General features: G+C 34.6%; 1 protein-coding gene across 1 annotated transcript; it reads left to right on the forward strand.

Moving 5' to 3' along the window:
* Window positions 1-27945, forward strand: LOC128205311 (neutral ceramidase B-like). Its single transcript, XM_052906848.1, has 19 exons — window positions 1-146; window positions 2832-2978; window positions 3622-3798; window positions 4490-4617; window positions 5160-5237; window positions 6143-6266; window positions 6971-7093; window positions 8523-8609; window positions 9661-9750; window positions 11140-11224; window positions 11679-11791; window positions 15569-15663; window positions 16350-16389; window positions 16859-16957; window positions 18052-18147; window positions 19162-19305; window positions 20536-20589; window positions 23354-23439; window positions 27335-27945. Exons 1-19 carry the CDS (start codon window positions 6-8, stop codon window positions 27636-27638), a joined length of 2211 nt encoding a protein of 736 aa, XP_052762808.1. The 5' UTR covers window positions 1-5; the 3' UTR covers window positions 27639-27945.
* The last annotated feature ends 44 nt before the right edge of the window (window positions 27946-27989 follow it).

Raw genomic sequence — 27989 nt, forward strand, 5'->3', positions numbered from 1 at the left:
ACAAAATGGCGAACGTCAGAATGAAATGGATTGTGTGTTGCACATTTTTACTTTCTATTTTAGTCACCTCGTCATCGGCTCAGACAGACTACAATGTGGGAATCGGAATCGCAGACATTACTGGTCCTGCAGCGGAGGTTAACATGGTATGACAATTTACGAATGTTGGGTAAATTAGAAAATAGTGTTATCCTGTGAAACCACGAACTCTGCGCATGTACAATACATGTACATTTTGTACATGTATCTAGTATGCATACCTGATAACTCATAACTTTTAGTTTTATGAAAATTATCGAAAAAAGTAATCAATTCACATATGCCATTTGTACCTGAGATCTAGTACATGTACAGTATTTTGTTATTGGTCCAGAGTTGGTACATGTATAGTATGCATACCTGATAGGTTACACACCACCAATGTTTTTCCCTATATACTTCAATGTTCAACTTATGATTTTAAAACAATATTTAAAGGCATTTCGAGAGAATGCAGGCTATGATAACCATATATATTCTTAAAGTACAAGCTTTAAATTACCTTTTAAGCCAATAAAAAAGGGGGGTCAAGTTTTTCCTAAGAAAAATCACTCCACTTGAAAATCAAACTCTAAAAATTGCACCATCCGCCATGACAGTTCTTCCAAAATGACCTTCCAACTATAGGGCAGCGGTTTATGCTTTAATCTCTTCTCTAAATGATAAATCAAGCAAGAATAGATACTTAAGGTATAAAACTTTCAGGAATAATGATATTTTTGATTTACAGTGTATTGAGCATGTGAAAACATGTCTGTCAATCATAAGAACTTTTTTTTTTTAGTGAGAATTTTCCACACAACAGAAGTACATATGACGTAAATGTGACGTCATTCCTATAACTAAACCTGTCCCTGCATTTTTTATGAAAAACACTTTCGATTAGTCCTTCATACATTAATACACCCAAAGCTAGGTCAATCTGACAGTCTGTGTCAGGTTTTCCAGTTTCACTGCCTGTCACCCAAGTGCCTGTGCGTCTGTATTTTCTAAGGCGTTTTGGCCCAAAATGCCATTCTTTGAAGTTTTTCAACTGAACCTTGACTCAAATGGCATTCTAAGCATCAAATGGGGCAGTTCTACACATCTTTCCACACATTTCATGTTCTCGCAGTCAAATTTTCACCAAATTTGGACATTTTCAGTGCTCGTAAGATTGCAGACAACTCATTTTTAAAAAAAATAAATAGGCGAAAGTTGTGAAAACCAGGAAATAGCATATTTTGATCAACCGGACAAGATAAATGCATTTAATTGTGAAAATTTGCCAGAAATAGTGAAATGCAATACATTTCTTACCAAAAATAACACTTTTTAAACAAAGCAGTTTGGTCCCTTATAGGTTACACACCACCAATGTTTTTCCCTATATACTTCAATGTAAACTTATAATTTTAAAACAACATTTAAAGGCATTTCGAGCGAATGCAGGCTATGATAACCATATATATTCTTAAAGTACAAGCTTTAAATTACCTTTTAAGCCAATAAAAAAGGGGGGTCAAGTTTTTCCTAAGAAAAATCACTCCACTTGAAAATCAAACTCTAAAAATTGCACCATCCGCCATGACAGTTCTTCCAAAATGACCTTCCAACTATAGGGCAGCGGTTTATGCTTTAATCTCTACTCTAAATGATAAATCAAGCAAGAATAGATACTTAAGGTATAAAACTTTCAGGAATAATGATATTTTTGATTTACAGTGTATTGAGCATGTGAAAACATGTCTGTCAATCATAAGAACTTTTTTTTTTTATTGAGAATTTTCCACACAACAGAAGTACATATGACGTAATGGTGACGTCATTCCTGATAACTCATAACTTTTAGTTTTATGAAAATTATCGAAAAAAGTAATCAATTCACATATGCCATTTGTACCTGAGATCTAGTACATGTACAGTATTTTGTTATTGGTCCAGAGTTGGTACATGTACTCGTACTTAAATTAAGGGACTCGATCGCTGACATTTTTGTAAAATGCACATTTTGTTAGTCTAAAATAATAGACGTGTTATACATGATTCTTCCAATCCCTAACGATTTGCCATATCAAAAATCATAAAAAAAGTCAGTCAATGTACAATTATTTGGACTACACATTTTGTATGACAAAATTAAGTGTGGCAAATGATCATTAGAAGTGTTAAAACACAGATACAGTCAGCTGGAACACTTCAACAAATGTTGATAGATGCTCAAATGTTGTCTGAAGTCCACAACTTTGAATAGCGTACATGTAAATGATGTGATTCAACAAAAGGCTTAAGGTTAAGTTAATCATTATCTTTGTTTGTGAGTCCTTGTGAGCAAGAGTTTTTGTTGTCAGTTTTCATGTTTTTCTTGGATTGTACGGGTTTGTGTGCACCAAACACTTAAACCAGATTTTTTTTTTACATGTAAGTGTATTTATTTCTTCAATTTCAGTATCAAAGTGTTTTCTAATGCATAACTGTTAAAAAATTTGTGCCAAAACATGAGCGAGTCCCTTTAAATTAGTTGATTTTCATTTTTTAAATAAAAAAAATAATCAAGACTCTCTTAAAACTGTCCCCATATACATGAAGTCTTGGTTAATTTTAACTGTAAAAACAGAACATCTGGGAGTCTTAATGTTTTGCAATTCGCTATCTACAATATATTCCCCAAAGGAAAACAGTCACAAAACAATGTCCAAATCCAATTAAAAAGTATGGTCAGGTGCCAAAAACTGGGTAGTTTCAACCTGACCCAACCTGGTAGGGAAACCAGAAGTATTTTGTTTTGGTAACAGCTTATTACTCGTTTATAGATGGGCTATGCAAATCCTGCCCAGACCAGCAGAGGAATCCACCTGAGACAGTTTAGCAGAGCTTTTATATTTGAGGACAACAACAAAAACAGAGTCGTCTTCATAAACATTGATGCCTGCATGTTTTCTGCTGGAGTGAAACTGGAGGTAAGCAAAAAGCAGATGAATTTTATATGTTTTTACTATGAATGCATAATATATACTTAACTGACTTACAATTGAAACCTGTTGACTCGTTATCACTTGGCTTGATTTCATTGTTGGCTTGAACTGGTTTTAAAGGATTGATTTTGTTTTACTCTTTGGAATCATTTCCGCTTGGCTCTATATTCATGAGGCTCAAAGTATTTAGGCCTGTCCCTGGGATATGGAGCCAACAGGTTCTGATTATATAGCAAGATGGGCTGGATGGTGTCCACTTGCTATGTTCATGTACAGGGATTTAAAAAAAGATTTTAAGATTGATAGGAAATAAACATGATAGTATACGGTAGTCGGATTGAAAAAAGGGTACATTTTGTAAGCCATGCAACCAGTCCTTATTATCTCGTTGAGGTACATGTATTGTCATAGCCTTGGTCTTGTTGTCTTTTTTTGGTCATTGTTTGTACTAAAATATTGTTAAACAATATAATTGTTTACAGTTACTAAAAATGTTCAGGATGAAACATGGTACACATGTTGCCAGAGATATTACACACATGTAAAGCATTACTTATGGACCCATAACTCAAACATGGCTCAGAGATTCTCTTTTATTAGTTGTATAATTATCTGTACTGAACTTCAGATCATAAGGCAACTGAAGGTCAATTATGGAGGCAAGTACACAGAGAGGAATGTGTGTATCAGTGGCACCCACACCCATTCTGGACCTGCGGGCTTCCACCAGTACCTGCTGTTTGACATCACATCTATGGGCTTTGTCAGAGAATCATTTGATGCATTGGTGGAGGGTATAATCAAGGTAACAGAAAAAAGTGTTTGAAATGAATATTAATATGTATAATAATATATTTTATGTGGGCCTGGTTTTCTCTTGAAGAAAAAAAGTCAAGATACTGTTTATCATAGCTTTGGCGTTGTTGTTGCCTCGTTCAAATTGTTGTGCTAAATCTTCAACTTTGGCCATAATGTTCAAAAAATTCTCAAAATATTCAAACAAAACTTGGTTCACATGTTACCAATTACAATACACAAATGTACCAAGGCCAATGCCTCTTGCTTTATTAGTTGCTGAGTTATCCCCACTTTTAAACTAAAAAAAACATCAGATACAAATGTTGGTATATGCTCTGAAGATGCTTTGTATGTTTTATACATTGATATTATGGTTAAAGTAAACATTCACTCACAGTATGCGTACTGTTCTATGTTGGTCTTTGTGAACCTTTAAGATTTACCTCAGTTAATTGTGGACTATTTTAAATAACATCAATGCAATTTACTATTGAGACAAGATCTGAGTACATGTCAGAAGATGTAATGTTTTGTCTTAATATGTCTCTCCAAATCCGTTCAGAGTACTGATGTAACAGAGGGCAACAATTATTGCCAGCCAACAAATTTATTGCTTATTCTTATACAAATATATGCAAAATAATTTGTGCAATGGAATAAATACCATTATTGTAATTATTGACTGGCACCTGTTATAGAGTATTGATAGAGCCGAGAGCAAAATACGGCCGGCCAACCTGTTTGTGAACTCTGGGGAGCTGCTTGAATCCAACATCAACCGAAGCCCTTCAGCCTACCTATTTAACCCGGCTGAGGAGAGAGCCAAGTAATATTGCACAATCAATAATTTTCCCAATGTTTTTTTTTGTGACATCTGCAGAGCATACATTGTGATTCCTTGGTCCGGCGTTGTGTTGTGCGCGTCATCATCCATGGCGTCCAAATTTCACTTCCAATCATTACCTTTTGAATGACTCATTTGTTGATTCTTCAAACTTGGTATGTGCATTGGTCATGGTTAGAAAAAGGCCTCCGTTTGAATTTGGGTCAGTTGGTCAAAGGTCAAGATCATAGTGACCTTCACTAGAAAGTTGTTGGGTGCTTCAGACAGGATACACATCCGATTCCTAAAATTGTAGTTTTACATGCCGTTTTTAAAACTAGGACATAGTATTGCAACAACAATGGTGCTTGGACTGTTAGGCATGTTTCCATACATTTTCAGTTTCAGTCTTATTGTCTAACTTAACATATATTAAAACTGGAACAAGTAATGTGTAGATAGCATTAATAATATTATAAAAAAAAGTACTTGGTGTGGAATATGTTTTCTGATTATTTTGTATTCCACTTTTTTTTTAATTATAGGTACAAGTATGATACTGACAAGGAGATGACTGTACTAAGGATCGTGGATGCCGAGGGAAAACCGTTTGGCATGATCAGGTATGGTGCCAAAACAAATTCTTTGTTCTAGCACTTAAATAAATCTACTTGTATAGAGAAAAGGAATAAGAGAAAGATAAACATGCTATTCAGAACCATAACAACGAAATATTTCAAAATTATTTGATACCATCATATTTTCAAATGATGAACAGTTTCTGTAAGATTGTTATCTGCATTTGAGCGGGAAGTACAAATTTTAAGAAAATAATTTGCCTTATTATAATCGTTTTGGATAAAAAGGAAAAGTATTGTCGAAGCCTGGTGTCATTATCGTCCTCAGCACCGTCAGCTTGCTTAATCTTTAACCTTGGCCATAACTGAAAATCCATTCAAAATATTCAAATCAAACTTGGTGCTTTTGTTGTCAGAGACAATGTGCATATGTGTAGCAAGGCAAATAACTCTAGCTTCAATAATTTTAAAGTTATGCAGCTTCTTTTACTTTAGATTATCAGACCTATGCCATTTACTCTGCAGTGCTCTTGTATATAAATGATAGAGAGTTTAAACTATTCAGATCCATTTTACAAAGCATGAAAATATGATGTCATATAGCTTCTTCGTACACATTGTCAGATACCCCTGGCACACAATTACTCTCTTGCTTCATCTTTTATCTGGCAAAATATTGTTTCTTCACATTCAGACATTGCAAAAATTGAGCTGTTGGAATGCAAACAAACTTTTCAAAATGAATAATATTCGCCTTAAAAGCTCAGATGGAAGCATTCCTGAATTTGGACTACAAAAAAATAGGTTGGAGTCACACCAAAACTTTTTTTATTTCAATTTTCGTCAAAAAAACATACATGTTACTTAATCCCTGGCTGTACCATTTGCCTATGTCAGTCTAAGTAGCCCTATTTTAACCACAATACATTTATAAATTATTGCTATTCCAGCTGGTTTGCAGTCCACTGTACGAGCATGAACAACACCAACAGACTTATCAGCAGCGACAACAAGGGCCTGGCAGAACTCATGTTTGAGGCTGAGATGAATGGGGAACATGTCCTACCTGGCAAGGTGAGGTCCTGTGGTCAGAGGAGGAGGGGGTAAAGGAAGAAGTTGTAATTTCAAAATTTCACTATTTAACCTTTTTGATGCTGCCACTACATTTTTGTCATTACCTTAAAGTGGAACTCTTATTCAAAATCAATACATACACATGTATAACAAACATAAATTTTGAGTGATAAACCTTCAACTACTTACTAAATAATGCATTTATGAAAAATATTTATTTCTGATAACAAGATTGTAACCGTGTATTTAATAGCTGAAAACGCAAAAATATCAAATGATTGGTGAATGCTCAAAGATCTACTACCGGTATTGCCTCATAAGGTAGATATTAATACCATGTTTTCTGCACCTTTTTTCAAATCAAACGCGCTATCCTTTATAAGAAATATTGTTTGCGAAATTTATTCATCCTTTTTAGTATATTGAATTAATTGTATTAATTATGGTAAATCTTATTTGGGAGTAAGAGTGCATCTTTAACTTTAGCAAAAATTCCTGTAAGTCAGAATATGTACGAATAATAGTTCAAATCCTAATAGTATATGTATTCATGATGAATTTGATTCTATATAAAGAAATTGACAATCAGTTTTGCCTTTATATATTCAGTATTATTCAACACCTAAGCACTTACAGCAATTTACTTCGAGATGTCCTTATGATGGAAACTACAAGGATTTATATCAATTGTTTGTGTTTTTCAGGGAGATTTTGTGGCAGCGTTTGCCCAGGCCAATGAAGGGGATGTTTCACCCAACACACAGGGTCCACACTGCCTGGACACCGGCCTAAGATGTGACTTCAACAAGAGCACGTGCAATGGTCGGGTAAGCTAAAAAAATATAGTAAGATTTGCCCAGGCCAAAAAAGGGAGGTGTTTCCCCCAACAATCAGTGTCCCTATTGGCCTTAGGTGTGACCTTAACCACAGCAGAGGCTATGGTTGGGTATGTTAGGGAGGGCTTGTATTAGGATTTGCTAGGGGAAATGGGGATGTTTTACCCAACACCCAGTGTCCGCACTGCCTTGACACTGACTTTCTTTATATGACTTTAACCAGAGCATTAGCTATGGTCAGGTAGGTTATGGAGGGTTTATATTAGGATTTGCTAAGCGAAATGGGGATGTTTTACCAAACATCTAGGGTCCGCATTGCCTTGACACTGACTTTGTATGACTTTAACCAAAGCATGGGTAATGATCTGGTACATAAGGGAGGGTTTATAGTGGGGTGTCCCTGGCAAATAGAGTAGATGTTTCACCAAACTCCCAGGGTCAGCACTGCCTAGACACTGGCCTGAGGTGTGACCTCAAACACAGTACGTGCAAAGGTTGGGTACAGAAAAATATTATAGTAGGATTTCCCCAGGCCAACGGAGGGGATGTCTCACCTACCACCAAGGATCCCCACTGCCTAGACACCAGTCTGAGGTGTGACCTTAACCATAGCAAGCTAATGGGCAGGTACTTTAGGGAGGGTTAATAGTAGGATTTGCTAAGGGAAATGGGGAAGTTATACCCAACACCCAGGGTCCACTGCCTTGACACTGACTTTGTTTATGACTTAAACCAAATCATGTGTAATGATCTGGTAAGTCAGGGAGGCTGACTTAGTGTAAGTTATCATAACTTTCTTCACAATCGTTGCCCAAAAAATATAATGTTTAGACTTAATGTTAGGCAAATGTAAAGAGATAGGATTATTAATAAGAGCATACAGACAAATACATATTAATTATAAAAGCATTGATAACATCAAGATAAGATGAATTTGATTTCATTATATGCAAAAGATAACATGTCATTCAAGCTCATCTTTTGCTTGTTTGCTTTTTTTGCTGTATAGTTGAGTCTAAATGATGTTGCTATTAGAATCAAACTCTGCCTGATTTGAAACATTATGTTAAATACAATAATAATATTTGGCCATTGTGATTAAACAGTTATCTTTTTTTCTGCTTAGAATGAGAGGTGTGTAGCATTTAACCCTGTCTAGTACCTTGGTCCTTGTCAACAATAACAACAGCAACAACAACAACGACAACAATTAACTTATTATCAAGGCTTTCAAAATATCACAGCAACAATTGGTTGTTGCAACATAAATAATCATATGAGGGTTTCAAAACAAACAAATACAGAAGGGACATGACTAAAGTAATAAACTACATTTCAAAATTACATTGTCAATAAGAGGATTATTTCCATATTGACATTAACAATCAAATTTAATTGTTTTTTTCTATTTGTTTTGCAGAATGAGATGTGTGTTGCGTTTGGCCCTGGCAAGGATATGTTTGACAGTACACGGATCATTGCTACCTACCAGTTCCAGAAGGCAAAAGTAAGTGCCAAAATCTCCCAGGTTTGAATATACCATTACACCAGACAGGTGTTTCCGTTAAATTCAGCCCTGCGGGAAATTTTCGTCTATTATTCTGGATGTAAGATGAGTCACACTTTTCATTGCCCCACTTCATATTTCTTTAACATTATATTATGAACATAATGTTGTGGCATTTCAATCAAATAAAATCAATGATCGTTGAAAGCTTGATTTTGAGAGGAACCATTTAATGTCAACATTGATTTAAAATTAACTACGTTTCATGATGTCAGGTAACAATGTCACTTTTTAGTGAAATGTATAAAACATACGTTTTCTATGCAAATTTTTACCCAAATCGATAATTTAAGATATGCACTATCAAAAATCAGTCATGTGTTTCCGGTCAGGATCAAAATATGATCCGACCCTCGGAAATGATATCACATGCATTATATGCCATTCTGCTTGGCTCAAACTTTTCATGGCTCCAAGTTCTCTGATTGGCAAGCCTTTTTACTGACTTAAACATGTGCTCTCTGGCTAAATATGTATGTCCAACCAAAAAAACAAATGATAGATATAATAAGTACATGACTTGTATGTATTATTAATGATGTTTGTAAATTAATCTCGTTTGAAAGTTTAAATCATTCACTATATGTTTTTAAATCACTTTCTCTCCAACCCTTATAGGGCTTTAGGGTTAACAACTTTTATTATTTATTTTAATATTTACAAATCAACATTGCCATTATTATAAATGACTTAGTACCGAAATCTACTGCAGTACATAAACATGGTAATCAGTATGGCATCTCAAAGGTAGAATTAAGAGGTTGGGTCATTTCATCAAAAATCCCATGTCTAATTATTTACCTGAAGAAAAGATTTTTAACGGTTTAGTACTAAAATGGTATGAAATTGCATATAACAGTTCCAAGATGTTCTCAATGAAAATTTATCCGAACCAACATCCTAGAAAATATGCCAAAATTTACACAATGACACACTGTTCAATCTTGTTTGTTCCTTAATCCTATCTAATCTTTATTTTTTTCCCTTGTAGGAATTGTTTGACAGTGCCTTTACCAAGCTTACTGGGCCCGTCGACTTCAGACACACGTACACAAACATGACCGACCAGACCCTCCCAGACGTGAGTACATTATTATGGTATAGTCATGGGTTTGAATGGTTTGAAGTTTTGGTTCATTTCAGGATTCAAAGATGCATGTGGTGTTTAGGATTTACCGCATACACATTTGTATCTTGAACATATATTATAATGACATCTAGATGGTCTTCCAGCCTTTTTTGAACACAGGATAGCATGGAAATTGGCATGCTGGAAAATTGCCACCTTCCATGCTACATGTACATGAGTCATATGCAACTATAGGCCACTTCCTTTTTCTTTTACTTTATAGCGATGGAAAATAAAGTATGCCATTTCAATAGAGCCCAATCCAATATATTTTTCTACAAGGAATTTAATCACAATTTGAAAATCTTCAAGAACATGATATTTGACTTATTGATGACAACATTCAACTAAAATTAGTACTCTGTATGCCGTCAGTTAACAATGTTGCATTTGTTATTTGGTGAAACTTTCAAAAGCATGATTTTCTAAGTCAATTTTTAAACACGAATGTATAAAGTAAGGTATGCGAGAATCCATATCAATTATGTGTTTTGAGTCTAGATCGAGACTCCAATCCTCAGGCATTGCCTTGCAGGTAACTAGGCAAGCCTTGTTTTTGGCTCACACACATGTCCTTGGGTCAGATTTGTCTATCTGGATCAGAAACAAATGTCATAATTATTTCATCCATAACATTTTTACAAATACATTTAAATAGTTATATAAATGTCCATCCTTACCTTTTAAATTTGCTATTTTGTTCGATTTTATTTATTTTTTGAGCTTGAGTTACATTATAGTTATTTTTAGGGGCAAAGGTTTTGTCACTGCTATTACAAGGCATGTGTTATTTTAAAGTTCTTTCAAGATTAGTGATTATTTTTTTCAGGATTGAAAACACATACACTTGCAAATTGAATAAAATGCACTAGAACTTCATAGGAATTTTGCAAGCATGTCTCCTGCAACCTTACAGCATGAATGCACAAAATATTCCATATATTTACATTTTAAATAATTATTCATTACAATTACAAAAATGTAAATCGTTTTTACAGCGTAGTTTTTATTTTTGAAGAAAGGTTATCGACAATATTAAAACATTTGTATAAAAGAACAGCCAATCAAATGTAGTCGTATTTAACCAATGGTTACATGGGGTTGAACTAATCCAATTAGAGCACAACATTAAAATAAACAATGACGTCTTACAATTTGAACTTCAATTTTTGTTGATACAATGGATTTCAGGAATATAAATACGATTATGATATACTCTTATCAATTTATATTATTATGCTTATTCCAGGGCATGAGTTATGTTTGCATGTATGCTTATATATAGTGCAAGGGTTATATTTATGCTTTTTTAGGGCAAAGGTTTTATGTATGCATTTCCAGGGCAAGCGAACCTGTAAGGGAGCCATGGGATACAGCTTTGCAGCTGGGACTACTGATGGGCCTGGGGCATTCAACTTTGCACAGAGTCAGTTTGACAGTGTTTTTGATACAATGGACACAATTCTGAGCTGCCCTGATTAGAAATTTATAACAGTTTTACTGTGAATTTCAAGAATATACGTAAAAGCCCTATACAAACAAATGCACAAGTATTTAAATTTTGATTCAATACTGGTACATTCTTTTGAGGAAAAAAAACGTTTTCGTTTTAAGAGCAGACTTAATCTTGAGCTAGCTCATGTAAATTGACAATGAAAGTGTTACTGATTAGAAGTTGTAAGATCATCAGGCTAAAAACCTATAGTTCAAGAGTATAAGTCTATTAGCTTAAGATCTTCATGTTATGTTTTCCAAGGTAAAATATTGAATTGATTCAAATGGATACACGAAAATTATTAAATATTTAACTTTGATCATATTTAGTTTAAAGCCTAACATTGAGCTTGTGACAATTTACAACTGTTGTTCTGTATGTACAGGTACAACGTCACCGTCCCCTGTGTGGAACTTTGTCTCCCACCTCCTGAAGAATCCTTCCAAGGCACAAATAGAGTGTCACCATCCTAAACCCATCCTGCTGGACACTGGAGAGGTTTGTTCATAATTTTCTTGCATTAACATTTATGATTATTATACCCTGTCCCTCATGTGGGACTTCCTACCTCCCAAAGTATCCATAAAAAACAAGTAGAGTGCCACCACCCTAACTCATACTGCTGGACACAGTGAAGTGAAGAGATTTTTTCTAATTAACTCACCTCAACATGCATTATAATCCCCGTCTGCAGTATGGAACTTTGTATCTCACCTCCTGAGTAACACATTCAAGGTATAATTGTCACTATCTAAACCCATCATGCGGGGCACTGTAGGTTATGTGGGAGTATATTGAAATAACCAAACTGGGGGGCCATTTCATCTATTATATTAATGAGGAGATATTATTAATAACTTGTTACTGTTAAAATTACTTTCTCAGTATAAACCCTGTACTATCTCCTGTTTCTTACAATTAAATTTTTAAATGTTTTTTCTTGGATAAAGCGTATTTGCGCATAATATAGTGTCATACATTCAAGGATAAAATGGCCCTTCTGTCTATAATTTAAAATGGTGTCTTGCACAAAGTTGGCAGCTGAATTATTTTTTTTCGAAATGATGAAGAGTTTTAACGTGTGTCATAAATTTAGGTATTTGTGAGTCCAAAGAGATTTGATACCTTATTTTCTTTACAATTCATTTTAATACATACTTTGATATCTTGAAGGCCTCCAAGAATTCAGTGTACATGTTCGTGTAGCAGCATGTTCAAGTTGATTTTAAAGTTGTTTGCAAAATTTCACTTTAAAATTACCCTGAAGCTATGGTACATATCATTCATATCCGGTACAATGTATAAACATCTAGATGGCTTGTTGCACAAATAATACTCTACACATAAACATACAGTTTGTTTCACAACCAATCTGTTCGTTCAAGTTTGGTAACTAGTCTCTTGATATTTGACTGAAAGAATTTAGTTACTGCCCTTTATTCAATGTTTTTGAAATGCACAATCTCTAACATGTGTTATATCCCTTAGGCCATATCAAATTGGTTCAATGTTGTGTATTATGTTTCAATTTCAAAAAAAATACCTGTACTGGCTAAGGGCACAAATCCAAACACTTTTTGAGGTTTTTCACAATTATCCTGGAGAGTTTTTGTTGTAGTAAGTTAAAATTGCATATGGAACATCTTTGGTTAATGTGACAGCATCTGTAAAAGTACAGTTTCACGATCTCATCAATTTTATGTCGAAAATCGTTCATTTTATAGACAGTAAATCACCCTTAAATTTATGCTTTGGAGGGCACAAATACCTAACACTTGAAAAGCGCAAATATATGGTTATACAATTATATAATTAATAAGTATGTTATATTAAATAAACACTTAGCTGCAAAGTTATTTATTGTTTCCAATGTTTTTCAAAACATGCACTTCAAATGTAAAGAGTGATTTCTATTTATTTATAAGTATCTTGAATGTAGGTCAACATAAGTGCAAAACCTAGAGATGCACGTGCGCCCTCTGATGTCATTCCCCCGTGTGCTACATTTTGATCTTTAAGGGTATAAACATTGAATGGCATTTTTTTAGAAAAATACTCCACAAAACAAGATTAAACTTCGCGAGTGTTTCCAAGGCAAGCCTTTGTATTGATCTAGATCATCGAATAATCGATCACGGTAAACAAACGCGTGTTTTAGCTGGTGTTCGGGATTTGTGCCCTGTTTGGAAATGTACCGTCAATCAGTAGGCCTAAAAAGATAAGGGCAAAATGTCTAAAAACATGCTAGATAGGGTAGCGACAATTTTTTTTGTCCAGTCAAAACAACAAAGCAAATCGTGAACGATTATTACATTAAAACTTTTTTAATTGTACCAACACAAATGGCTTTTTGGTCAGCAACAACTTAAAAATCATAAAATCAGACTGTTTTTATCTAGTAAAAAACCCTTCTAGGGTAGAGGAGTTTTACCCTTAATTATAGATGTTAATAAAATGAGCAAAATTTGTAAAAAAAGTTGATGATCATCAGATGATCTTAGGCATTTGCTGGTACTAACATATATACCATTGAACTTCTCCCTGTCCGTGATTTTGTTTTTTATATAGTTCATGACACTGTGATATAGTTCATGACACATTGATATAGTTCATAACACATTGATATAGTTCATGACACTGTGATATAGTTCATGACACCGTGATATAGTTCATGACACATTGATATAGTTCATGACACTGTGATATAGTTCATGACACATTGATATAGTTCATGACACCGTGATATAGTTCATAACACATTGATATAGTTCATGACACCGTGATATAGTTCATGACACATTGATATAGTTCATGACACCGTGATATAGTTCATGACACATTGATATAGTTCATGACACCGTGATATAGTTCATGACACATTGATATAGTGCATAACACATTGATATAGTTCATGACACTGTGATATAGTTCATGACACCGTGATATAGTTCATGACACATTGATATAGTTCATGACACCGTGATATAGTTCATGACACCGTGATATAGTTCATGACACCATGATATATATATATATCCAAATCATTGCAAGCTATGAATGAAAAAATGCATTATCATTAACCTCAGGGATTGTACAGCAACGTCATTATGAAATCATTACATACTTATACTTTGTTTAGAATGATTTTTCCTTCGAGCCAGCTGTTGTTGACATCACATTGTTCATTATTGTGCAGTTAGAGGATTGAACAGTGACATCATTAATTTGATTAAAAACACTACAAAATATTTCTATATTTGTTTCATATGAATTATCCTTATGCCTTGAAGCCAGCTGTTGTTGATGACAAATTAGTCATTATTGCCTATTTAGAGGATTGAACAATGACGTCTTGACGAAATTTAAATGAAAACATTACAAAATATTTCTAAATTTGTTTGCGTTGGACTTTCCCTATGCCTTCAAGCCAGCTTTTGTTGATAACACATTGTTCATTTTTGCCCACCTAGAGGATTGAACAGTGACGTCTTTGAAATTTAAATGAAAACACTACAATTTAGCATTTCTGTATTTGTTTCAGATGGACTTTCCCTATGCCTTCAAGCCAGCTTTTGTTGATAACACATTGTTCATTTTTGCCCACTTAGAGGATTGAACAGTGACGTCTTTGAAATTTAAATGAAAACATTACAAAATATTTCTGTATTTGTTTCAGATGGACTTTCCCTATGCCTATATATATGAGCCAGCTGTTATTGACATCACATTGTTCATTATTGCCCAGTTAAAGGATTGTAGTGTTGTTGTTAATTTGATTAAAAACACTACAAAATATTTTTATATTTGTTTCAGATGGTCTTTCCTTATGCCTTCAAGCCAGCTTTTGTTGATAACACATTGTTCATTTTTGCCCACTTAGAGGATTGAACAATGGCGTCTTTGAAATTTAAATGAAAACATTACAAAATATTTCTAAATTTGTTTACGTTGGACTTTCCCTATGCCTTGAAGCCAGCTTTTGTTGATAACACATTGTTCATTTTTGCCCACTTAGAGGATTGAACAATGACGTCTTTGAAATTTAAATGAAAACATTACAAAATATTTCTAAATTTGTTTGCGTTGGACTTTCCCTATGCCTTGAAGCCAGCTTTTGTTGATAACACATTGTTCATTATTGCCCACTTAGAGGATTGAACAGTGACGTCTTTGAAATTTAAATGAAAACACTACAAAGCATTTTTCCTTATTGCTCTCTTAAGTTTCATAGCAAAGTAATTGTATGTGATGAAAACACAGCTATGTTTGTTATAGATGGACTTTCCCTATGCCTGGGAACCTGCTGTGGTTGATACCCAGATATTGAGGATTGGACAGATGTTCCTCATCGCTGTACCTGCTGAATTCACGTATGTTTTGAGCGCACCTTAGCACCAAATGGGATTTGTCAAAGCTGATTTTGGATTTTTGTTAATTTTTTGTCAGGGTTGTCATCAACAGTTTTATTTAAGAACGTTTAAGAGCGGCTTTTGGATTTTCAATGCTCTTTGTCAGGGATTTCATCAACAGTTTTATTTAAGAACATTTTAGAAGTCTTATTTCAGTTCAATCTTCATGAAATTTTGTCAGAGTTTGTCTTGATAAAATATATGTGCCTAGTTAGAACATTGTCAAAGACAGATAAAATAAATAAGGTCACTGGGTCAAATATAAAAAAAAGAGTGAACTTGTGAGATCTTATTTTCTGCCCTGAATCCTGAAACTTGGTCAGAATGTATTTCTCTATTAAATCTATGCAAAGTTAGTGTAAACATATTTATTCAGTTTATATATACAAAAATAACAGTACAGCAATTATAGTAAGATGAAATTGATTGAAAAACAAGCAATGTAATTGCTAATACTAATTCCTTTCCATGTAGCAGTGTACAGTTACGAATTGCATAGAAAGTAAGATATGCCAAGTTTATTGATTCTAAAACTAAGAGCCTCCATGTCTGGGTCACAAACTAAGACATTGTAGCTCTAGCTTGAGCCGCCATTTTCTATCACTTGTTCTTGCTGCAACTTACACTAATGTTATCTACTGTTTCAGGACAATGTCTGGAAGACGAACAAGAGACGCTGTGGTAGAGGTAAACTGACCTTATGAATGAATAGACATTGCATAATACTAAACCAATCATACTTTTAAAAACAGTAAAACTGTACTGTGGCATGTCTCATTTTTTTTTATTTCGTTGGAACGAAAAAGTATCTCATTTAAATATTTTAGTAACTTGTTTAATCAACTTATGTATCCCATTAAATCAAGAAGTATCTTGTTAAAATGACAGTAGCCTTGTTAAAACATCTTAGTCACTTGTTAAAATGACTTATTGTCTCATTAAAATGACTTAAGTATCTTGTTAAAACAAATTAGTATATCTTGTTAAACGATTTGCATATATATAGATAAATATAAAACTATACTGTGAAGAAAATTTCTTTACATGTATAAAAGTATATAGAAAATATGATATAAAAGGTGTAGATATAAATTATATAAGTACTTGTACCTTACCTTATTTTAATAAAATCTTACCTATATCTTACCTCCTGTAGAGCCTGAAGTCAGCCGGCCTTCAGGTTGAGCCAATCCCCATCATTGCTGGGCTCTCCAACGACTATGCTGACTACGTCACCACATTTGAGGAATACCAGGTATGGAAACTGACAAAATTAAAAGGGATCACCATGCTGTTGGTTGGATAATTTGTCAGACAGGTGTCGAATGTGTTGCAAAAACTGTGTTAAAGCTGCACTCTCACAGATTCACCGTTTTGCCAACTTTTTTATTTTTTGTCTTGAATCTGATTTCATTTCTGGATTTAGCACATACCTGATTTCATTACTGGATTTAGCACATACCTGATTTCATTACTGGATTTAGCACATACCTGATTTCATTACTGGATTTAGCACATACCTGATTTCATTACTGGATTTAGCACATACCTGATTTCATTACTGGATTTGGCACATACCTGATTTCATTACTGGATTTGGCACATACCTTATTTCATTTCTGGATATTGCACATACCTGATTTCATTACTGGATATTGCACATACCTGATTTCATTACTGGATATTGCACATACCTGATTTCATTACTGGATATTGCACATACCTGATTTCATTACTGGATTTAGCACATACCTGATTTCATTACTGGATTTAGCACATACCTGATTTCATTTCTGGATTTAGCACAAACCTGATATCATTTCTGGATTTAGCGCATACCTTATTTCATTACTGGATTTGGCACATACCTTATTTCATTTCTGGATTTGGCACATACCTGATTTTATTACTGGATTTAGCACATACCTGATTTCATTACTGGATTTAGCACATACCTGATTTCATTACTGGATTCAGCACATACCTGATTTCATTACTGGTTTTAGCACATACCTGATTTCATTACTGGATTTAGCACATACCTGATTTCATTTCTGGATTCAGCACATATCTGATTTCATTTCTGGATATTGCACATACCTGATTTCATTACTGGATTTAGCACATACCTGATTTCATTTCTGGATTCAGCACATATCTGATTTCATTTCTGGATTTGGCACATAACTGATTTCATTACTGGATTTAGCACATACCTGATTTCATTTCTGGATTCAGCACATATCTGATTTCATTTCTGGATTTGGCACATAACTGATATATTATATCTGATTTCATGTTCAGTTATAACTCTAGATAGAGAATAAATTGTTTTTGGATTGATTACAGGAGCAGCGTTATGAAGGAGGCTCAACAATCTATGGCCCTCATACTCTTGAGGCATATATCAATGTTTTTAGGAACCTGTCAAAGGCCTTGGTCAGCGTAAGTTATCTTTGTTTATACAACAAACTAACTCATGTCAAATGTGTATAATAATAATGATACATTACAATTTTTATGTATTGGTTTCTTTGAAAACAAATCCTGCTCAATTATGATATACAAGTATAGCATGATTCGAATATGTCCTCTGAGCTCAAAACACAGTGCTGATAAACCTTTTAACATATACATGTACAAAACTGGTTAACATCATATCTTTGACATTTGTTTTGACATAATATCAGTAGAGTGGAATAAGGCCGTATTTCTAGATGGAATACAGACAATGCTTATTGTGGTATGGATTTATGGTGCACATTTAAAGAACTCGTATACATATGTAAGATACACCAAATCTAAGAACAAGGTTGCAGTTTTACAGTCCATTGTTACCATAGCTGGAGACTTTTTTGAACAAGAAATTCTTTATATAATGTTATAATTAAAGTTTTACCAAAACATCTTGAATATAAAATGTCATGTATGGTAACTAACAATTTTTGCAAAATTCCCATTTTCACATATTAGGACCTGATTCACTATTTTAATTATCCTTTGAAAGTTTAAGAGCCATAATTAACCCATTTAAAATATTTTGATTTCTATTTTTTCGATGAAAATGTCGGATTTTTTACTTGAAATGTTTGTTTTATAAAAGGATCATGTAAGTCTTCTCTACCCATGTAGTGTTTACAAAGTTGAAATAAAAAGTAACCATGCTGAAAAGGGAAAGTTGCATTTTACTTTTTTATTTTGCAGTTTGTTATGTGTGAAGGATCCGCCTATTCGCCTTTCCCTACATTTAGGAAATATATGCAAGATGTTTTTATATTATTTTCAGTACATAAAAGGATAGTTCACAGTAAACAAAATGAAGATGTTTATTGTTCAGAGTTCACATTTGAAAATTGGGTTTCATATTTCTACAAATTTCAGGGCACATTTCAGCATATTTTTTATTATTACTTTCATAATCTGCAGAAGTGACTGAGCGTTTATCTATGTTATTTCTAGGGCAGCCCTGTAGCTCCCGGGCCTAACCCGCCAGATCTGGTATCCAAGCAAGTGAGCTTCCTGCCGCCCGTGATTCTGGACCGGGCTCCACTGGGAAAGTCCTATGCCCAAGTCACCCAGCAACCCAAGGCAGCCTACATGCCTGTAAGTGACATTTCTTTTTTTGAAACCATCATCTGGGGGACCATTTATATGTTATCAACGAGTTTATCATATGATCAATATCTTTATCTTCTTTTTTGTTACGCAAAATACTTTGAAACAAATGGATGACATCAATTAAAATCTTAATGATTAAGAATGGGCTGAGTGAGTGTGGCGAACTGTGGGCGGACCTTTTAACACCCACAAAAGTTAAAATTCTTAATGATTAAGCCTAGTACTTGATGAGTACCTTTCTGCAATTTCATTGGCTGCAAATTGAGGTTGTAATCAAAATGGGGATTGATATGACCTTACTCTACTTTGGCATGAACTCATCATACTCAAACCACTGGCACCAGATTTTCAAACTCAAATTTATATATTTATTTATAAAAATAAAAAAAAGAAGAAGAAGAATTCCTTACTAAAAATTATGATGCCAAAATATGTTGACAGTTCAAAGTGCATATTTATAAAAAAAAATATGTTCCAATTATATTTCGCTATTAAAAAAAAATATGCCAGTGACTTGAACAGACCCCTAGCTTTTTTTCAGGATTGAAAAATATAAGCAGTTAGAATCCCTGTAATGAAATCGAATATATATGATGAACATCTAAATAAAAAAAAAAAAATGATATCTCAATTGTTTGGAAAGTGTTCAAATTTTGACCACACTACATCATAGACGGAACAACAATAATTATTGTCAGTGGAGATTGCAACCTTAGTCATAGAACCGGAGAACTTTAAAATGAAAAAGTTCACTGACGAAGTTCATTAGTGAAACAATTTTGGAATTCAACTCAAATTTTGTGGGCTTGTGGAATTTTGTATACATCTTGCCAGAGACATCCATTTAAAGTGTATACGAGTTACAATTAACCTCTTAAATTGTTATGCGTGAATTAAATTCCTCTTTATTTAAAGTCAACATGTCAACCTTTTTCTCTTAATGGTGTTATGTTTGTGATGAAAACATTCCATAATCAATATAACAGTTAATTTCTGCTGCTAGAAAATGGTGTTATTTAAGTTAAAATATAATATTTTACTAACAAAATGATGGAAAGCCACCCACCCCTCATTTTTATTTATGAATTATTGCAAAACTTATAACACTGACATCTATAACTTTAATGATTTGAAGATTTTACAGTCCAATATTAGAGAATCGGAAAAAGTCAAATTCATTTGCATTTTTATTCTCTTTACACATTTTTGTTTTAGGGAGACAGGGTCGAAGTGAAGTTTGTTGGTGCTAATCCTAGAAATAATCTGAGGGTAAGTCAAGCTTTATTCTTATCTTTAACAGTTTAAAATGATTGTTGATATTATAGAAGTTCTTAACTCGCCTTTTTTTTTAAAGAAAAGCATTTCAGGTACTGTCATAATATTGGAGTCTTGAAAGTGCTTATTGGCATATAATTATTGTTGACATTTTAATGTTGACCATGACTCTTATGACTGTCAAAACATTGAAATTAAATTTGGTACATGAACACATAGTTTTAATTGCAATAATACCCCCAAAAGTTGCTTTTTTTACTAAAGAAATTAATTGTCTTTAGATGCTGCGTTGTTTGGCAAAATCTGCGTTTTTACTTAAGAAATGAAGCTGCTTCACAAAAGCTGCACTCTTTTGGGCAAATTATCTTAAATAACCGCCCAAAGCTGCATTGTTTTTATTACTAAACGAAGCTTTTTGCAAAAGCTGCGCCTTACCAGTCCAAAAGGGCCATGATGGCACTAAATTGCTCACGTGAGTGAAAGTTTTAAACCTTTGTTTTTTATGAGAATTAATCAGTTTGTTGTTTATGGCAATGCAACAAGGGATTTAACTATGATTAAGTATTGTCAAATGTTGAAGTGGTTAGTGTCATCCAAGCACAACTTTAAAATTTGTTTTCAAAACTGTACACATGGTGTAAATTTCATTGCTTTGGCTATAAAAATAAGAAAGTAGGTCAAAAGGACACAGTATAGCTTATCTGAAGACAACATTGATATTTGTAAAAAATAAACAAAGGGTCAAAAATTTGTTGCTGCAGCATCAAAATTAAGAAAATAGGTCATAGTCATGGTCATCCAAGCATAACATTAATATTGGTTTTCAAAACTGTACACATGGTTCAAATTTCATTGCTTTGGCTCCAAAAATACAACAGTTGGTAAAGAAGGTCACAGTATAGCTCATATGAAGACAACATTGATATATGTTTTAAAAAATAAACAAAGGGTCAAAATTTTATTGCTGTAGCATCAAAATAAGAACGTAGGTCATATGGTCATATATATTCATGATCATCCAAGCATAGCATTAAAATTTGTTTTCAAAACTGTACACATGGTCAAAACTGAATTGATGTAGCTTCAAAAATTTATGTAAGTCTATAGGAAACTTGTGAACCCGAGGGTGTGGCCAGGTTTGTCCCCAACTTGAACAAACTTGGTGGGGGACTACTATTATGATTCTGCATATCAAGGGTCTGAGCCTAGCAGTTTCAGACAAGAAAATTTTCAAAAATTTTCCTATGTAAGTATGTAAGAAACTAATGTGACCTTCAATGCGGGGCCAGTAAATCACACCACATATTGAAGCTCTAGGCCTCATGTTTTTTGTCAAGAAGATATTCCTCCTATCGGTTGCCATGGCAATCAGAGTTCTGCATGGAATTCATTAATTGAAAAACTTTGAAAGACCTTGAAACAGGAACATTTCATATAAGTTTCATCTAAATTTGCCAGGAGGTTAAAAAGAAGATGTCGTTTGAAGCAGTTGTTGCCAGATGTCGGGCAATGGGAAAAGCTCACCCTGAGCACTATGTGCTCAGGTGAGCTAAAGAACCAATAGCTGCTTTTTTTCTTGGCTAATTCCACTATGCTTTTATGGGGTACAGTGCCTCAAATTTAAGAATTTAAAAGTTATTGACAATAAATGTGTTGTGACCATGCTCAAAGTAATTGTTTATCATCTTCCACAAAATAATCATTAATTAGGCAATATAGAAAATTAATGTGTTATATAACATAATATTAATGATTATTTCGTGGATGGAATGAACACTTTCATTGCCAGTAACAACTTTTATTTCCAAAATTCAAGCCACTGTGATACAGGACGTTGGAAAAGCGTCCTTTCAAGGACATTTGAAAGTCGTTCTTTCATAATATCCCTTAAATACAAGTACATTCATGATATTGTTATAACAGTGCACATGTTGTGAAACTGTACTTTTTTTATAATTTTGATTCACAGTTCTTCTCAACAACTGTTTGAAGGAAAATTAGGAAGAGCCTAAGAGGTACATTTACATAATATTCCTGCAAAACAGTTTGCGATCTTTGAGAGAAATGATATGCCATAAAAAAGCAACATGTACAGCAACATGTGCAGATAATTGTTGCTTCAAAAAGCAAATCAAACCCTAGTTTTTCTTGCAGTCTTTCAAGGAAAAGAAATGTTCATAACTTTTGTACAAATTTATTCCAAGGGAGCGACAGTGACCACAGAAATAAGGTCATTTAATTAATAACACGTAAACTATAATCACTTAATTTGTTCATTGTTGAAACTCGGGTAGGTAGATTATCAAGTATGAGTTCAAGGCCCTGAAAATGGGTCAACTTTGTCATGTATGCCTATAACCAAAAAAGAGTGCACAAAATTATTGCCTCGAAATGGCTTGTTTGCAGCTATAAACTATTTATCATATAACGGGCCCATTGTTCTGAACTTTGTTTAAGTTAACAACAATGTTAACGATATTATTGTTAACTATCCAATCGCTACTGCTCTGGAAGTTTTTTGGATATGATTTTGATCTGCTGTATTCGTTCCTTACAAAATTTAAGACAACTGTTTCAGGTGTACTTTCTAAAAATATTTAAATATGTTAGCATTTCATCATATAATTCATTTTTAAAAGTGAACAACGATGTCGTTTATCACATTGTTTACTCTAACAAGGGTCTGAACAATCGGCCCAAAAATACCATACGGATTCTTCAGTTGGTTTTGTAATAAAAGTGCGTGTGTTTGTTGCAGTTGGAGGAAACATTTCTAAAGGTGGATTACATGGTGAACAGTACCGCCTGGGAGACCGTCTACACTGACGCACACTGGCAAACACAGTACGGAATAAGATATATATATATAGATCCAATAATTTCCCCAGCATAATAACCATCCTTTAAAATTTGATTTATATAAACTCAGCATGCATAAACACCTTCTTTGCAAATAGTTTGCATATAGTTTTGAACAGTCGCTTTCTTCTTAAAAGAAAATTGGTGTTGACATTGTTCTACCCCAGGTGCAAGCATTTTTATTACCTTGATGTTGGCATAGTTATACCCTTGATGTTGACATTGTTATACCTTTGATGTTGGCACTGTTATAACCTTGATGTTGGCATAGTTATACCCTTGATGTTGGCACTGTTATAACCTTGGTGTTGGAATTATTATACCCTTGATGTTGGCATAGTTATACCCTTGATGTTGGCATAGTTATACCCTTGATGTTGGCATAGTTATACCCTTGATGTTGGCACTGTTATAACCTTGATGTTGGCATAGTTATACCCTTGATGTTGGCACTGTTATAACCTTGGTGTTGGAATTATTATACCCTTGATGTTGGCATAGTTATACCCTTGATGTTGGCATAGTTATACCCTTGATGTTGGCATTGTTATACCCTTGATGTTGACATTGTTATACCTTTGATGTTGACATTGTTATACCCTTGATGTTGGCATAGTTATACCCTTGATGTTGGCATAGTTATACCCTTGATGTTGACATAGTTATACCCTTGGTGTTGGCATAGTTATACCCTTGATGTTGGCACTGTTATACCCTTGATGTTGACATAGTTATACCCTTGATGTTGACATAGTTATACCCTTGGTGTTGGCATAGTTATACCCTTGGTGTTGGCATAGTTATACCCTTGATGTTGGCACTGTTATAACCTTTGTGTTGACATAGTTATACCCTTGGTGTTGGCATAGTTATACCCTTTATGTTGGCATAGTTATACCCTTGATGTTGGCACTGTTATAACCTTAGTGTGTGGCATATTTATACCCTTGATGTTGGCACTGTTATAACCTTGGTGTTGGCATAGTTATACCCTTGATGTTGGCACTGTTATAACCTTGATGTTGGCATAGTTATACCCTTGATGTTGGCACTGTTATAACCTTGGTGTTGGAATTATTATACCCTTGATGTTGGCATAGTTATACCCTTGATGTTGGCATTGTTATACCCTTGATGTTGACATAGTTATGCCCTTGGTGTTGGTGTTGATATACCCTTGGTCTTGGTATTGTTACACCCTTGGTGTTGGAATTGCTTTACCCTTGGTGTTGGCATTGTTATAACCTTGGTGTTGGAATTGTAATACCCTTGATGTTGGCATAGTTATACCCTTGATGTTGGCATTGTTTACCCTTGATGTTGCCATTGTTATACCCTTGATGTTGACATAGTTATGCCCTTGGTGTTGGTGTTGGTATACTCTTGGGCTTGGTATTGTTATACCCTTGGTGTTGGCATTGTTATACCCTTGATGTTGACATAGTTATGCCCTTGGTGTTGGTGTTGATATACCCTTGGTCTTGGTATTAATATACCCTTGATGTTGGCATTGTTATACCCTTGATGTTGACATTGTTATACCCTTGATGTTGGCACTGTTATAACCTTGATGTTGGCATAGTTATACCCTTGATGTTGGCACTGTTATAACCTTGGTGTTGGAATTATTATACCCTTGATGTTGGCATAGTTATACCCTTGATGTTGGCATTGTTATACCCTTGATGTTGACATAGTTATGCCCTTGGTGTTGGTGTTGATATACCCTTGGTCTTGGTATTGTTACACCCTTGGTGTTGGAATTGCTTTACCCTTGGTGTTGGCATTGTTATAACCTTGGTGTTGGAATTGTAATACCCTTGATGTTGGCATAGTTATACCCATGATGTTGGCATTGTTTACCCTTGATGTTGCCATTGTTATACCCTTGATGTTGACATAGTTATGCCCTTGGTGTTGGTGTTGGTATACTCTTGGGCTTGGTATTGTTATACCCTTGGTGTTGGCATTGTTATACCCTTGATGTTGACATAGTTATACCCTTGATGTTGGTGTTGATATACCCTTGGTCTTGGTATTAATATACCCTTGATGTTGGCATTGTTATACCCTTGATGTTGACATTGTTATACCCTTGATGTTGGCATAGTTATACCCTTGATGTTGACATTGTTATACCCTTGATGTTGACATTGCTATACCCTTGATGTTGGCATTGTCATACCCTTGATGTTTGCATTGTCATACCCTTGATGTTGACATTGTTATACCCTTGATGTTGACATTGTCATACCCTTGATGTTGACATTGTTATACCCTTGGTGTTGGCATTGTCATACCCTTGATGTTGACATTGTTATACCCTTGATGTTGACATTGCTATACCCTTGGTGTTGGCATTGTCATACCCTTGATGTTGACATTGCTATACCCTTGGTGTTGGCATTGTCATACCCTTGATGTTGACATTGTTATACCCTTGGTGTTGGCATTGTTATACCCTTGATGTTGACATTGTTATACCCTTGATGTTTGCATTGCTATACCCTTGGTGTTGGCATTGCTATACCCTTGATGTTGGCATTGCTATAACCATGGTGTTTGCATTGCTATACCTTTGATGTTGGCATTGCTATTCCCTTGGTGTTGGCATTGTCATACCCTTGATGTTGACATTGCTATACCCTTTGTGTTGGCATTGTCATACCCTTGATGTTGACATTGCTATTCCCTTGATGTTGACATTGCTATACCCTTGGTGTTGGCATTGTTATACCCTTGGTGTTGGAATTGCAAAACCCTTGATGTTGGCATTGTTATAACCTTTGTGTTGGAATTGCTATACCCTTGATGTTGACATTGTTGGCATTGTAATACCCGTGGTGTAAGCATTGTTATACTCTCGGTGTTGGCATTATCATACCATTTGTGTTGGCATTGTTATACCCTTGATGTTGACATTGTTATACCCTTGGTGTTGGCATTGTTATACCCTTGATGTTGACATTGTTATACCCTTTGTGTTGGCATTGTTATACCCTTGATGTTGGCATTGTCATACCCTAAATGTTGGCATTGTCATACCCTTGATGTTGGCATTGTCATACCCTTGATGTTGACTTGCTGTACCCTTGATGTTGACATTGTTATACCCTTGATGTTGGCATTGTTATACCCTTGATGTTGGCATTGTCATACCCTTGTTGTTGGCATTGCTATACCATTGATGTTGACATTGCTATACCCTTGGTGTTGGCATTGTCATACCCTTGATGTTGACATTGTTATACCCTTGGTGTTGGCATTGTTATACCCTTGATGTTGGCATAGTTATACCCTTGGTGTTGGCATAGTTATACCCTTGATGTTGACATTGTTATACCCTTGGTGTTGGCATTGTTATACCCTTGATGTTGGCATTGTCATACCCTTGATGTTGACATGTATTGGCAGAATATATAGGTCTGGTTAGATAACCAGCCATGTCACCTTAGTCACTCCAATGTTATGGCCCTTTATAGTGGTCGCTCTCTAAATTACGCTTAACATACAACAACTTATCAATTAACTTAGTGTCCTTAAATTAGGACAGGCGTAGTTTGTGTTTGTTGGCGCTCTTGTTTGCATTTGCATCAAACCCCATTGTTTTCACCCTAGCATTGGCTTCATTGTTTGGTGTTAGTTAGTATACTTTGTAAGACAATGTACCCTGTTGGGACTTTACCATTAACCTCTTGGGTTGGAGTTGGTCACCAATGCCACCAGATCACTCTCACCCTGATGGGGCTCAAACCCATGACCTCTTGGGCTAGAGCAGGTCACCTATGCCACTTGACCACTATCACACTCACCGAACCTAAAGTTTCTGCTCTCAACTACGAAATCAACCTTTATTAAATTGTATACTTATATTTCCAAGATTTCACTGGGAGTCTGCCGCATTCTTCGAGAGTGTAGTGACAATCTACTGGGACATTCCTTCTTACCAGAAGCCTGGAATGTACCGCGTGTCGTACTTCTGTGACCACAAGGAACTCGGCGGAGGGATACAATCTGCGCAGGGCACCAGTAGCACATTCAAAGTCACAAACTCTCAGGAAAAGATGGCGATGTTGAACAAGAAGTGGGAGAAAAAGAAGACGATTTTAGAGAGGATTAACAAAGCTTTGAAGGGCAAAGAAAGTAAAAGTGCCCAGTTGACCAATCTTGTCAAACCAAAGTAGATTTTTAAAATCTACTTAAATTAAATCCGAAAAAAATATTCAGGTTATTTATGTGCAATACTTCAGCGAAATACATTCCGCATTCATTTGACATTCCATAAAGTTATAATGTGCCATATAATATACATGTAACTAGTTTCTTCTTGTACAAAAAGCGAAGAACGACTAGTGCTTGAACAAAAATATCTGTGATATTTGTTTGTTATGCACACTTTGATTTCCCCTTTTCTTGATATACCTTCAGTGCTATGTATTATTTTAACGGAATAGTTATTTAACTTTTGCAATAAATAAGTCATTTCTGGAATAGGCCTTTTCTTTGTTCATTTATTTGGCTCCATTAGAAAACAT

This window comes from Mya arenaria, chromosome 2, assembly GCF_026914265.1.
Source record: "Mya arenaria isolate MELC-2E11 chromosome 2, ASM2691426v1".
Taxonomy (NCBI): domain Eukaryota; kingdom Metazoa; phylum Mollusca; class Bivalvia; order Myida; family Myidae; genus Mya; species Mya arenaria.

What these genes read in the sequence shown, in the direction of transcription:
- LOC128205311 (XM_052906848.1), top strand. Translation starts at nt 6, where the DNA reads ATGGCGAACGTCAGAATGAAATGGATTGTGTGTTGCACATTTTTACTT. An exon ending in GGCATTCAACTTTGCACAGA is followed by an intron (nt 11,225 to 11,678) that starts GTCAGTTTGACA and finishes CTGTATGTACAG; the next exon opens with GTACAACGTCACCGTCCCCT. An exon ending in CCACATTTGAGGAATACCAG is followed by an intron (nt 16,958 to 18,051) that starts GTATGGAAACTG and finishes GATTGATTACAG; the next exon opens with GAGCAGCGTTATGAAGGAGG.